Below are 16,032 nucleotides of genomic sequence, written 5' to 3'. Positions count from 1 at the left end.
TTTCATATATTTTATCATTTTAAAAAAAAAATTATGCCCTAAACTAAATATTTTTTTTGTCTAGTCTAAAGTAAATATTTTTACATATCTTTTAATCATTTTATTGTATTTAAACATATTTATTAATATTATAATTCTTAACGTGTACAAAAAAAATAAATAATGCCAAAAATTCACATTAAGATTATAAATACTTTTATTTTGATTAAGATAAATGATAATCACTCAATTATTTGGATAAATAGTAACAGGAGAAGGACAAATATTATTTTATTTTGTTTCAGAAAATTTATATAAAAGGAATTAAATAAGTAATATCATTTTAATGAATATCCTTCAGGTGTAATTTGAAAACGTATATATGATATAAATATATATAAATTTAGTTTTATTTATTAATAATTGATTGAGTAATATAATATATATATATATATATATATATTAAATGAAATATTAAATTTAAGCTCACTGAATGTAAAAAATCTTCATAAAAATTATAAGTCTTGTTAATCAGTGTTTTAAATATATTGCTTAATTTTTTTTAAAATATATAAATAAGTAATAAAACACACACACATATATAGGGGTGTGTGTGTGTGTTTTATATATTTTTTATTTTTTAAGCTAATATACTTAAGACACTTATTAGTATTTTGTTAAAAGGTATTTGTAATATTAAAAAAAAATCATTTGAACGTGGACTGAGCAGAGGGACCTACGTTGACTTGGATCTTGTTTGAACCCACGTCAGAATTAAACTCAGCCACTTATGTCTTTTTTTCATGTTAGGATTATGATAAAATTTTGCGTATCTATCATTTCTTTTTATTACAATTTACAACACCAAAAAATTGATGAGACTGACGAGTAGACACCACCTTGCTGCACTGTCATTGGTTTGGTTTTACTAGAAGACTTGGATGCTAATTTTTATCAACCATGATTATAAATATTAAAATAATAATCTCTATTTAATATCTTTATTATATTGTATATCACCTTTTTATATTTATTATTACTATTTCTCTCCTTCGACGGGTTTGATTCAAAATCATGCATGTGGTGACCCTTCAATGTCCTCGTTTCTTACAATAATTAAATATTCTTTTAAATTAGAAAAATTAATAAAATACTGACTTATAATTTATTAATTTAATTTAAATCAATAATAAATTTAAAGTTATAAAAAATAAATACATTTTTAAATTAACATAAAACATATTACACACGTTACATAAGATAAACAAACATTCAAATAAATAATTAAAACCTTTTAGTTATATATTTCATGTGTGAATATTTATCTATTTTAAATTAAATTATTCAAAAAACAATTTTAAAGAATTAATTTAAATTGATTTTTGAGTAAGTTCTAACTTAATTTTAATAATTTTTGTTAGTTCGAGACTAGATTAAGTAGTTTTATTATTTTAATTTCTTATTTTTAAAATTGTCTCTAAACTGATGACTTAATCACCTTTTGATTCAATTGACAAATTGGCTGATTCAATCCAAATTTTGAAATAACGGTTCTCACTTATCATTATTAACTGATGATTACGACTTTCGTTCCAATAACTCATATTTAGTTGTGAAATCATCACCAGCTATTATGGATGATCACGAGTTTAATTAGTTGACTGGATCAACAAAAGTAATCTGACTTGACGGGAGCTAAAATAGGTTGGTTAATTTGGACGATTGGGTATAGACAATTTTCCTAACATTAAACCAAACACACCTCAAGTTGGGTATTGAGTTTGTGATTTTTAAACTCATTAAAGCTGGCTCGAGATACAAATTTAAAAATATAAAGTCATATTTAACATTAATAATATTCGTATCTTGTAAGAAAATTTTGTTAGTTTGTTTTAGCCAACCTAAGCCATGATTACTCCAACCAGCTATGACCCTTTTTCAAGAGTTATTTGATTTTTAAAAATATTTTCGATTTTTAATTATAAAAATGTTACTTATTTTTAAATACATGATAAACAATTGAATTAAATAGAAATGTTTTCTAAAATAAAATACTATTTATGCACACCATGCTTACTCACATTTATTATTACGCCATCTTTACCAAATTTGAGGCTATTATATATCCTTGTCTAAGTTGAGAGGTACATTGGGACACATATAATCATTAAAATGCAAATCATTCCACTGATAAAAGAAAAAGAAATAAATTTACATATCTCAACCATTATCCTAATTCGGCATGAGCAATAATTGCTTTAACACGGGAATTCTAAAGATTAAAAAAATTGCTAATATTAGTGAAGAAATTAATAAATGATTTTAAAATTAAAAAACACTTTAAGATATAATAAAAGTTATAATATAATTTATTAATAACACTTTCGATTATTTTTTTTTTTGATATTTTAAACTAATACTTTAACTTTTGCCAAGATAAAAGAAGAGACAGAGGGGTAGCATCATTTCTTATGTTTTAGAAAAGGACCTTACATCTTCAAGCCCCTGGAAATAGATAAGAAAATTTACAAGTCGCTTAATTCACAATCCTGCCCTCTTTAGAGAATTGACGTGGATTGATCCATTGCTTTTGTCTATAGCTCAACTAAGTTGGAATCCAAATCCAGATCGATGCAACATTTTCATTCATTAATACAGCAACATCTTTTCACACTAATTTAAAGTTAAAAACTCTTATATTATTTATTATTTTACCGATTAGTAAATAGAAATTAAATAAAAAAACTCATTAAATATAAAAGTTTTTAATACTTATATTGGTATAAAAAAATCTTTCTTTATATATATAACTTTTTTCCATGAGGTTCAGTGATTATCATGGGTCTACCGTTTCAGCAGCTTCTGATCTTTCAAATTCAATTGATCCATGAATCCGATAACCTGTGAAAGTGTATTATTTCATTTATTTAATAAGGAATTGAATGCCCGCTGATTTTTATTTATTTAGCTCCGCTCCTACAATTTGTTAATTGTGATGAACTATTTTCGTTGTAAGAGATTAAAGATTTTTATGCCTTAAAAAGGCACCAGAAAGGACTCTCCATGTAATTAATATAGAGCTCGCATTACGTTCCTTGATTTCTCTCTGCCAGATTTTATTAAAAATAACAACATTCAGGAATACGTTTTGGGTATTTTTATAAATAACTCTTGTAATACGTAAATGGTATAGCTTGGTAAATCAAGTAAGGAACTCTGATGAAACTTAGGTTAAAGTTCCTAAGAATACAAGAGTTGGTTTCACAGTTTATAGTTTCCAAGTAATCTCAAAAAATTAATGGCAATATATAGCTGCTCAACTTTCTCCAGATTTTAAATCCATGGATCTAGGTATTGTTTATGCCCGTGCTCTTGTCATCGAGGTTTTTTCTTCTCTCGGTGAAAACTGTTTCGAGATAAATTATTTCAAATCATCAAGTTTTATGTTTTTCGAAAAAAAGCAAACAAACTGTTTTTCAGCCTTTTAATTTCTTAAGCTGAAAATTATAGCCAAAAGAACTATGCTGCATTATTAAGAAACACACTCACAACAATATATATGCTTGAGAGAAGTAAGTTTATACGTACCGAATACAAAATTTGATTTTTCAAAAGTAAAAGCAGTATAAATGATCGGTAAAGTATAAGGTATTTATTGATTAAAAATTAACAGTTAAGATTTTAATAATTTTATAATTTATTATACATGTCTATATATTATATCATAAATTTAATTATGGTTAATGTTTTAATCAATAATTATATCTATACTTTATATTTTAAAGTACATTTATTTTCAGAAGAGCTTATAGCACTGTAGATTTTATCTCCTTTTTTCTCTCTTCATAATCAATTGTCTCTTTAAGTTTTCTTACAAGTACCTTCTAACTTAACTATCAAATGGTTTACATCATTATTAAATCAACCACCAAGCCCTTCTTATTGGTCTCTTATCGGTTTCTAGCTAGGTTAGAGTAGGCCAATCAAGGACCTTACTAATTTTACTGTGTCATGCATTTAAGTATGGACAATAATTGCTGAAATCATACATTAAAATAAACCAAATTAAAGTGAAAATATCCATAAATCTAAATAATTGAACTAAACCTCCCATCAAATGTGTGCCTATACAGTGCGCAACAGTGTTTTATAGATTTTTAAGAAATAAAAAAACGAAAAAGCAAAATAAAAAAGCAGAGGCTACATTTTTCATTTATGTCAATCATTTCAAGTTTAAGATTAGAAGTAAAACAAATATCTTTCTTTTTCTTGTATTTTTTCCCTTGACAATGATACTTCTTAAACACATTATATTTTTCTTTAATTAATTATAATAGTCGCTGACATCATATTAAAAAAACATTTTGTACTTTGTATCTCATTTTAAAAAATATGTATATATCCGCATTTACTAATATTTTATTTTCTTATCACCACATTTGTTAGGTACAGAATAAATTTCATTTAGACATACTACATATGTATAGATTTTTTAGACATGCATGCTCATCACTCTAATTAAAAACTACTTTAAATATATTTTCATTCTACACAATATATGTAAAGTACGTCACATGAAGCTTAATTTATCAAACGAATCACACCCTCGGGATTTAAATTTTGTTTACTTTCCATGCTTTAGCAAATGAAAAGTTAACTAGATAATGTAAGGAACGAGAGAATGTACATTAATTAATTACTATTTAACACTGAAATACATATGAAGGATGCTACTGTGGTGATTTCTAATTATGAAAGACGAAATCCCTTTTTATATTTTAATGATTAATGAAAACTGATATAATTATTTGAAAATGTCTAAACAAGTTCAAATCATACAGCCAGAAGATGCTCAAGGCATCAAATAGAGAGGGATGGCAGAAAAACGCAAGAAAAAAAAGGAAAAAGGGAAAAGGAGGTTATTACTTGTCATGACAAAAGCTTGATTGCGACCAAATATTGAAATTATAATCCAAGCCCACTTGTATGTAGCTCTCAATTCCCATATGTGGATGTGGGTCATACAAAAAACAATTTGCATCATATATACATCTTTGGTCCAGTCACAAATTGAATTGTGAAAATGAAGCTATATGAAAAAGAAGTTGAAAGTCTAAAAGAAAAACAAGTAGGACCAATTAGCAATTCAATAGGCAGGGAAGCAAAACATCAAAAGAAAAGAACGCCATATTGGATATGTCATTTTCCGAGGCTCAATTGAAATGATAAACTGTAAGCAGGTAGCCTATGGTTTCTGTACATTGCCTAGGTGCATCTATATAATAAATTTTCATTTGTCATGGACTGTGTATTGCTTCCCTCTCAATAATATATGGAAATGTTTGTTTTCATTTCTTGCATTAATAGTGATTCATCGTTCATCCATTATATATATGCACACACACACGTACAAACTTGCACCAATGTTAGGACTACGAAATCCACTGAACTTGAAGTAGCTATTTCCCAATTCATTAAACTTATTAATGTAATTTGTAGTTCATTTAACATATGAACTTTTTTTGGGTGTCAATGAAGATAGTTAAATTATGTATTTGAATTAACGTTCAAATGAAGCAGTAGAATGCAATTTTGACGAAAACAAAAACTACAGATACCCACAATGTTTTGTCCAACATGTCTCCTACTAGTTTTTACAACAGAGATTGGCCCAACAATGGACTAGAAAAAATAGCCCGTATTGTTTTTGCTGATCACAGTGTTTCAGGTGGTGGGGTCTTCTCTTTTGACAAAAAGTTGTTGATGTCTTCTTAAAACCGAATACAAATTTAGTGTGGTCTTGGCGACTAATTGTTGATTGGGCTGCACGGATATAAAATTCTAGTCACTTGTTATTAATAACACATCATTTAAGGTTTGCTTACTATGTATCTTGTAAATATTTTTATACTATTAATTATTTATAATACATTATAAATATAATTTCCAAATTAATTATTATAAAAATAATAATTTTATTGATATAATAATTTTATTGATATAACAATTTATAATTCGTAAAAAATTATACTATTAATGAATTCTAATTAAATCCTATTATATATGCATAGGCATATTATATTTCATATTATTTTAAAATAATTGTTCTTGTGACATAAATACATGTTATGTTATTATTAACAAAATGATAAGAATTATTTTTAATATTTTCAAAATTTATAAGGCTAGAAATAATAACAAATTTAAATTATTAAAAATTTAATTATGAATCTAAAATATATTTAATTCTTTAATATTTCACAGCTTATCATTTTTCCCCTCTTGCATAAATTGTTTCATATTTTCTGATGTCGCAAATTGTTTTATAGTAGAAAGGTTGGATTGGATACCTCTTATCAGTTTTTAACAATTGTACACTGTCTATTGATTATTTCCTAAAGTGTAATAATTATAAATGTTAAATAAATATTTTAAAATATGCGTGTCAACTTAATTATTAATGTCATTAAATGAAGTACTAATTTAATCAACGGAATACGTATTTTAAAGACTTATGTAATGCTTCTTCTTTTTTTTTGTGTCATCAATGTTTTTTGTCTTCAAAATACTAATAATATTCCCCCTAACATTTTTGAGTTACAAAAAATGATTATTTACATTCCAAACCCTTATGAAACAATATATTTTTTAACAGGAATAATATCAATATAATATTTTTAGGAAACCAAATTGGTTTAAATTTGAATCATCTTGTATTGTATTGTTGAGTATTATGATAACGAGGTTGAGAGAAAGATATATAATTTTTAGCAAATTTAATAATGAGTTCTATAACTATATTATTTTTTTTATTAAAAATTGTTTATTATATCATATTACTTAACAACATAAGTCTAAATTTAATTAATTATTTACTTGATGTGGAATTGTCTCTAAAGTGCATCACTAACAAACTTATTTATTTAATAAAATAATATTGAATTTTATTAGAATACATTGATCATGATTTTTTTATATCTTTATTCAATAATAAATTGTAATATAATTAAAAAATATTATAATTTCTTTAAAAGTTATATTTAAGATACTTTTAACTAGTTAATAACATAATTATTTTTATACTAACATTCTATCAAAGTTAAATCTAATAAGATTTATATCCTCTAAAATGAAGATTGCACTTAAAAAAAAGTATAGTTATAATCCTTAAATTACTTTTTTAACAAATTGAAAATTTGATAGATTAAATATACATGTATAACAAATTATAAAATCATTAAAATTTTAATCAATAATCTTTTAATAAACAATTATAATTAAATTTATCTTTCAAAATGCAATTTCTTCAATTTAAAGGAACTAAACATGTACAAATAACAATCCATATTTATTGGTGAAGGCGAGAATGAATATCTCTCGACAATACAAAATTATGTAACCAAGAACAGGTCAAATAAATGAATATGGGCGTACTCTTGAAACTAAGGAACAAAATGACATATCCATTTTCACACACATGTAGTCGATATCATATTAAATGAGAGAAGAACGGATTGATGAAGAATATGTTGCTGCAAAAACAATGAACAGCAGAGGAATCGATAACTTGACCGAAGTTCCACCGGACGCGCCATTGTCTGTTGTGGGTACGGTTCCTGCAAATTATTGTCAAATCATTGTTAACGCTTAACATGGAAAACTAGGGTTGCAAATATCACTTTCTCAACTTGTTGAATTAACTTTGTTTACCTGATGGATCCGAATTAGGAGATTCTGCTGGCGAATTAGCTGATCACAAACCATTATGCAATTTAATTAGCACCAAGATATATATATATATATATATGAATTATAATTACATTCTATCTTATTGATGTTAGAGGTTAATATTTATGAATTTAGATATTTTAAATGCTATTAAATTTAATCAGTAGGTCTTTCAATTAATCATGGTAGTTCCTTTAATAAAAGTCATACTTTTCCTTTCGTTTTCATGACCATGTTAACAACTTGGAAAGATTTAAATCCCATTTTTATTTACATTGTTAGAAGAGTGAATATTTGGCAAGTACGTGTGACAGGAAAATTCAGTTTAATATGATGAGCATAGAAGAAACTTAGTGATTTTACTTACCATTACACTGGGAGATGGGTGGGGTCTGCACATTGCAAGCACCAGGTAAGGCTAGAGCCTGGGTTTGGTTGATGTTGATTCCGAGTGATGATCCTCCCCCGTTAAGAACCTCACACAGACACAGTGGTTGTGAGCTTACAACACTGGCTAGCTGTGAGCAGCATCCTGAAGATGGGGTTGAGGAGTTCCCAGTGATGTAGTTAAGGCACGGTGAGAGGGTCACTAACACACTTGTGCAACTTGATTGTGCCGCAGCTTCTCCATATAGGATGCCCATTACTACCAAAACTAGACCCATCTTCATTTTCCCCTGTGCCATTGGAACTATACAAATATGGTTCAATCCTTTTAACTGAGAAGCGGATATTGTTTATGACTATAACCTCAGCTAGTATTTGGTGTAACAAAGAGATGGTTGTTTGGCTTTTTATAGTGATGAGAGGGGAAGAAAGAAAAATAGGCAGGTTATGTGGGTTAACTAATCCCAAATGGGATCTATTAGTATTTGGTATTTGGTGGCACCCTTGTATTTTAAGCTTTTCAGACGCTTAGATTTGGACCCTTGGTCTATTAAATTAGCTAGCTTGCATAGAAAAGTCTGAGGATGAATCGGTTATGTGGATGACCAACCTTTAAGATTTTAGATTGATGGAACTTTGTCGAGCATTTTTTGTTTGAAGTTGAAATCATGGACTTTGAAAACATGACTCCATAAAACGAACTACGTGTTTTTTACGCTTAATCTATTGATTTTGGCTCGTGTAACTTGTCTTTGGCAATCCGAAGTCAACATAAGAAATTTGTGGAATGGAAACAGCGTCAAGGGAAATTTGGATGCCACATTTAAGATGCAACTAAGCAGGTCCAGGGAATTGGGTATGGAATTCTCTTGTAATTACCATGTACAAGTGTCTTTTGAAAAAGAGAGACTGGTACATATGGAGAACCTAGTTAATTTCAACTGCTTGTACTACACTCTTTAACTTTTGAAAAAGTCTTGGCCTTTGTTCTCCTTTCATTTTTTTTTCCTTTTGACGTTTAAGATATTATACTATAGTAAAAAAATAGTTAGTATTTTAATTTTTATAAAAAACATTACTTAATTTTCTGTTATATTTTTCGTTTATCTTATAACTTCTAAAAAGAAAAACATATTTTTAACCAAACGCTCATTCGTTGATAAGGATAAACTTAGAAAAGATTATTCATTGATTATAAAATTATAAAAAAAATTAAATTGTTAAAGTGTAAAAAAAATTAATAGACTTCACATAAAATGTATTTAATAATAAATAATTTTTTGGTCCATAATAATATTTTTTTAAAATATAATTAATATTTAAAATATATTAAAGAGCCTCGTGGATAGAATATGAACCATTGTTAAAATAATTACCAAACGAAATGCTATCTTGTGACTTTTCAAAATTATATATACAAGCCTGTGGCGAAAATATTTTGATCCTTTTTGAAGTAATGAAGGTTGGGCCATAGCCGAAACATCTGTATAAAGCTTAGTGTGTAAATATATTTAGAAAACAAGGTTAGATATTTGATGGCAGATGCTTGGGCTTAGACCAATATTAGTTTTTTTTCTCAGAGCCCAATTTTACTTGAATTTCCACTGAAATATATTTTCTGAAAAAGCAGGCCTGGGTATAAGGCCATTTAGGTGGGTTTGTGTTCCCCAGTAGCACATTTCAACTAAGTCATAGTTTGACCCCCCGAAAAAAAACATACAACTAAGACTAGGCTACTGACATTTGTTCGAAAGAATAAAAAAACAACTGACCGAGCCTAATCTCAAAAGATGCATACACAGAGACCAAAAATGGGAAGTAAAACTAATACACGGACCTAACTAAAAATGCAAGATCCAGAAAAAAGGATTAGAAGAATTATTGACTATGGGAGATAAATATATTATATTGGTACTGCCGAAAATAAAATACAATGAAAAGCCAATAAATAAAGGAAACAAAGAAAGAAAAGGAACTAGGAAGCTGGTGTAATATTCAGTTATCCACCTGAACAGCTGAACTAACAAAGCATTATATGACATGGATGATGTCAAAAACCCAACATTGTTTGACACCTAATCAGGGTAAGACGTTTTGGATGCCACTTGTTGAGCATAAAATGCTTGGCTAAAGTGGGTTCTGCCGATGTCACTAATAACATGCCAATCAAACCTACTTCAAACTCTTCCATTTCGCATTGATTGGTTTAGGTAGTTGAGCTTCTAAACCAACTTTGAAGCTTCCTAATCTTCGTTTCTCTCATTGATACCTTCCATTCTATAAATTCCCTTAATCTTCCTCTAGCCTAACCATCAAAACTTCCTAATACATTTTTCTTCTGTACATCTTAAACCCCACAAATTCTCTTAATTTCTCCAAATTCTTTGCCAAAACATAAAGGACAACACACATGGCAAAATGTGGACCTCTAGCCCTAGTACTAGCCATGGCTATGGTGATGGGTGCACCAGCATACGCCCAAATTAGCACCCCATGTAACGTTTCAATGCTAAGCACTTTCTTCACACCTTGTATGAATTTCCTCACAAATAGTAGTCCCAATGGCACCTCACCAACTACGGAGTGTTGCAGTGCCCTCAAGTCCCTCACAAGTGGTGGCATGGACTGTTTGTGTCTCGTTGTCACTGGCAGCGTTCCCTTCAGAATTCCAGTTAACCGAACCGTGGCCATCTCTCTCCCTCGTGCATGCAACATGCCTGGTGTCCCAGTTCAATGCAAAGGTAATTTTTTCTTCAATCTTTTTCTTTTATTTATGTAATATAATTTCATTGTCTTTACTTAATTTAGTAACGATTTTTAAGTTTATTAACATGATTTCAATTATAATTGTAATGTTTTTCACTTCAATCTAATCTTTTGGAAGTTTAATAATAAAACACATTTGTAAAAATAAGCCGAGAAACTATATAATTACATAAAAATCTTCTTAAATTTTATTCTTATTCATGTTTATCGGTAAGGCTAAGATGTGTTATTCTTTTCCCCTTACTTATTTTGCAGCCTCGGGTTCACCACTCCCTGCTCCAGGTAAGCCAAAACGCAAAATTTCCATTTCTATTTCAATATATATATATTGCAAAAAAATTCTTATATAAATCTTAATCCATTGTAATTAATCTATTGAATGATTTTGATATATATTCGCAGGACCAGTGGCTCTTGGACCATCTCCTTCACCTGCATCAGCTCCATCTTCTCCTCCTGGATTTACTCCAACTCCTAGTCCTCAAGGTTACTAACTTCATTAATACATAGATGCAAATATTGTAACGGTTTTGAGTGCTAAGAGTAGCTTCAATATATAGTGTATGATACTAATATCAGACTAATTTTTCTTTGAGCAGCTTCTACTATCCTTCCCTCTCCTACTTCACCTTCTGTGGCACCACAGTCTGACACAACTCCTCCTCTTTTGACTCCACCATCTCCATCGGTGGATTCTGGCAACCCATCTGTATCAACGGGAAGTGGCCGCACTGATCTGACTCCATCATCTGCCATAACATCTTACAATGTCCCATCTTCACTTCTATTGATTGCACTTGGATATACTGTTCTCAAATACTACTAGGTTGTGTGTTTGGCATATCCTATGTACAAGTATCTATATATATATGTATATGTTGTTACATATTCTTTCCAGTGTGGTTATTGCGTAGGGATTTTTATATGATTGGTTCAGACCCCATATTTGAGGAGTATTTATCAAATAAAAAAGCTTTTGCATTGCAATGTACATGAAAAAATGAATACTAGAGTTCTTATTGTTTTATTGACTAGAAGTTAATTAAGTTATTTGTATTCTGTTAGAACTTAGGAATCAGTTTGTTCATTTTTTTTTCTGAACCAAGAAAGGAAGGGGAAAAATATTTATCAATCATTTGCCCTGAATATAGAGTCTTATCTCTGTGATCTATTCTCCATGGGAATTTTCTTTTTTCATTTTTTTTTTAAATTTCCAAATGGCTTGAGACTTTTTCTTTGCTAAACCGGACTACCTTATGTAACCTTGTTTATTTTGGAATATATTGAAAAATCAATTCTCATATTATTTAATAATGAACATATGTTCCAATGTAAAATTATAAATGAAATTAATTTGATTATATTTTTTAAATTCTCAATAATTTAAAATTAATTCTATTAATTTCACATAACTTTAAAACGAACTATTATGGGTGTTTTATTTCTTGATACATTTTGTTGTCCGTCCCTACCCATTGACACCCAACAATTATCTGCAATCTATTGGATAGATCATGTTAACAGACTTACAAATAGGTAATTAACAATCACCTTAGAAGTTTCAGATCATGTCCAAAGAATAACTTACTTTGAGAGAATAATTACTTTCTATCAGCTTCTAATAAATTTCTACTTTTAAAAAATGATCATTTTTTCTTTTAAAAAGTCGATCACAATGACATTATCTCAAGAATGCTAATGCTTCAGACTCAGCTGCTGGGAGACATAATGCATTGCTGGAACCAAATAGAATATGAAAGAAGCAAGTAGTTTAATACCTTTGGCCGACACTGGATTTACATCACACAGTACAGTAATTCATCAGCAGAAAAAAGAATAATTTTAACAAGGATATAGTAGATTAAAGAATATAGTAGAAGCAGTATACGTACCTCGCTACTCTTATTACTGTTGAGATACAAGGTCTTTCAGTTCATCTATGATAGCTTTATAGCAGAAGAAGTATTGATCTTGATAAATTGCAAGAGTCACCAAAGGTAAAACTGATAAGTATATAAGTATACAGAAATAGAGAAGAGAAAAGACAAGAAAAAGAGACTCAGAACAAGAAAAAGAACACAAATAAGAGCAAGAACGAGTCCAATATCAAGAACAAAAACACAAATGACAGTAAGAACTAGAACACAAATAAAAGCAAGATCGAGAACGAGACAAAGATAAAGAAAAAAAAAACACAAATAAGAGCAAGAACAAGGGAAAGATCTAGAACAAGAACACAAATGAGAGCAAGAACGAGAAATAGACCAAGATCAAGGACAAAATCACAAATTAGAGCAAGAACAAGTAAACAAACGAGAGCAAGAACGTACGAGAACACGGAACACAACACCAAGACCAAAAACAAAAACAAGATTAGGACTAAGACCAACAAAGAACACAAGAACAATCACTAGACTAAGACCAACAAAGCATGAACGAAGAACAAAGAAAACAGAACAAGAGCAAGATCAAGAACACAAATAAAAGCAAGCAAGAGAACAAGAAAAGAACAAACAAACGAGAGCAAGACCAAGACCAAGACCAAGATCAAGAACAAGAAAAAGAACACAAACGAGAGCAAGAACAAGACCAAGATCAAGACCAAGAAAGAGAACAGAAATGAGAGCAAGATCAAGAACAAGTAAATAAATGAGGACAAGACCGAGAGCAGGAACGAAAGACCAACAACAAGATTAGGATTAAGACCAACAAAACAGGAAAAAGAACATAAAATGAGGGCAAGATCAAGAACAAGTAAACAAATGAGGACAAGCCCGAAATCAAGAACGAAAGACCAAGAACAAGAACAAGATTATGAGTAAGACCTACGAAGAACAAGAACATAAGAATAAAACCAACAAAACAAGAACAAGACCAAGAGACCAACACCAAGAATAAGATAGAACTAAATACGTGAACTTACATGCAAAATCGAAACACTCATCAACCATAATTGAATATTAAATTAGAAATTCCATCAACCTGGGATCGATTCCAGTTTCCAAGGTTTTCTTTAATTACAGTACGCTCACTTGTTTTGAAAAATTATGCCATATTCCCTAGTCTTCGATTTTTCTGTAAGGAAGGGATAAAATTTTTAATAGGGGGCGTATTTATCTTATGAGAATTTGAAACAAGACAGGGGGTAGGGGAGATTGGTAGAAAATACATACTAATTTGGTCATAACAAGAACTGTATCAATATAATCAGACAGTACATAGGTTGTTGAGAGTTGTCAACTGTATCGTAATTGTTATGCTGTCCTAGTACAGGACAAGTTGGTAGAACACAAGTCTTCTACTGAAAACAAAAAGTTATGGATGAACAAGACACAATTCCTCCGCAGTGATTTGCCTAACTATCATCTTGCCTAGTTCCTTGCAACACCATACCTTTATTACCATCGAACCTATCCACAGCACCATCACCTTTCTTAAATTTAAAAGCTTTCTGGTTTTTTTAATTTCTATCTAATTTCAAAACAGAAACTAGTTAGAGGGGCCTCCATTTTGAGTAATAAAATTATTCCTTTTATGTCAACAGAAGGGGGTTGATAGATTCTCCACAGAAACAGAACAGTGTTCTCTAGCCTAGTTCCTTGCAACAACTTAACTTCTTTATCATCAAACCATATCATTACCGTTCTTAGATTTAAAAAACTTTTGCCTTTTTATTTAGTTTAGAAATGGAACATAATTCATATGTGGTCCAACTAAATCTGTGGCATTTCATGCAAAATCAGCATATTCAAAACTCAAGTTTGATAAAAACAATAACTCTTCCCGAAATTTAATATTTTATTTTAATCGATAAAATGAGTACACAAATCGCAATACAGTATTTAGAGAATTTTTTCAACAAATTTTAATGATTTTTAAATGAAAATTATAATTTTTAGTGATATTTAACAATGATATAATAAAAGGACTGATTGAAAATCAAAAATTAAAATTAAAAGACTAAATTAATAAAAACACATAAAAACAAAATGATATATATATACAACATTTATAAAGAAAGATCGGAGCTGCACGATGTGGTTCCCCGAGTGATATAATATTAATCTACATAAATTTATACAGAAAAATAACAAAAAGGTATAAATATTTTTTTCATAGTTTGTTCTATATGTATTTTTTTATTTTGTAAATATTTTATGTAATGTTTTAAATCTATTTATCATAATAATATATTGCATATTTATTATATTTTTTGTAAATATTAAACATAATGTGAAAATAAGAAATTAAAATTAATTGATCAGCATTTAAAAAATTAAATAAAAATAATTAAAAGTAAAGAGATTAAAGCATATATAAATAAAAGCATGAGAAATTTTCCATATCATTAGTGTTCTTTCCTCTCGCATTCAAAGGTATCAATTCAGGTAAGTCAATCTAATTTCATGTGAGTAGCAAATTTATGTAGTTAAGACTTGAAAAATTGATAATTATTTCTGCACTTAAAATGACAAGACGTGGATAATGAATTTATACATGAATGCTTATTTGTTTTTTAACCCATCCAAATTTTCTTTTTGGTTTAAAATGTTCATACTATGATTCTATACTTTGCCTGATTATATTCTAATTTTCATAACATTTTGTGCAGAAAAAAAATTATATATTCAATGCAATAATTATAAAATAGAAAAATATTAGCAGCACAGTCTTAATTATTAATTAAAATATATTAAAAATCATAAAAATTATGTGAGTCTCATTTTTTTCCTTAAATTATTAATGTTACTTTTTAATTCAATTATAATTTTCAATAAAATTTAATAAATAATTAAAAATAAATTTAAAAAATTATAATACTAATATTCTTCTTTTAAAAAATTAAATCATTAAAACTCAGAAATTCACCAATCTATCCAACAAGAATTTAAAATCAAATCATAATTGTGGTAATAAATTATTGTATAAATTATAAGTTTTAAGTCTAATAAATGAGAACTAAAAAAATAAATTTTACTTACAAAATCATATATTCAAATACACAAGCATAATAAAAGTTCTTAAGTTTTCTTTTCATATACAAAACAAAGCCATTTCTCACTAAAAAAGTTATTATTGCGAGCAACTCAAGTCTAAATTTGAATCTTAAAATTAGTATAAATCCTCAATTTGAAAAGTTTGTTTAGGGCAGCGATGAAACTCTCCAATTTT

The 16,032-nt window shown here is 28.6% G+C and overlaps 2 protein-coding genes across 2 annotated transcripts; one reads left to right on the top strand and one right to left on the bottom strand.

Annotated features, from left to right (window-relative positions):
- Positions 1–7,310: 7,310 nt before the first annotated feature.
- On the bottom strand, positions 7,311–8,471 carry LOC113873126 (non-specific lipid-transfer protein-like protein At2g13820). The gene is made up of 3 exons (XM_027511117.1): positions 8,075–8,471; positions 7,690–7,728; positions 7,311–7,595 (listed from the first exon to the last, which is right to left on the bottom strand). Exons 1-3 carry the CDS (start codon positions 8,391–8,393, stop codon positions 7,474–7,476), a joined length of 480 nt encoding a protein of 159 aa, XP_027366918.1. The 5' UTR covers positions 8,394–8,471; the 3' UTR covers positions 7,311–7,473.
- Positions 8,472–10,525: 2,054 nt separating this feature from the next.
- On the top strand, positions 10,526–11,686 carry LOC113871836 (proline-rich receptor-like protein kinase PERK2). Its single transcript, XM_027508931.1, has 4 exons — positions 10,526–10,835; positions 11,116–11,142; positions 11,263–11,346; positions 11,460–11,686. The coding sequence occupies exons 1-4, from the start codon at positions 10,541–10,543 to the stop codon at positions 11,684–11,686; spliced, it is 633 nt and encodes a 210-aa protein (XP_027364732.1). The 5' UTR covers positions 10,526–10,540.
- The last annotated feature ends 4,346 nt before the right edge of the window (positions 11,687–16,032 follow it).

The sequence above is a fragment of the Abrus precatorius genome, unplaced genomic scaffold (assembly GCF_003935025.1).
Source record: "Abrus precatorius isolate BTA unplaced genomic scaffold, Abrus_2018 Scaffold7, whole genome shotgun sequence".
Lineage (NCBI taxonomy): Eukaryota > Viridiplantae > Streptophyta > Magnoliopsida > Fabales > Fabaceae > Abrus > Abrus precatorius.
This window is presented reverse-complemented; position numbering and strand designations above follow the sequence as displayed.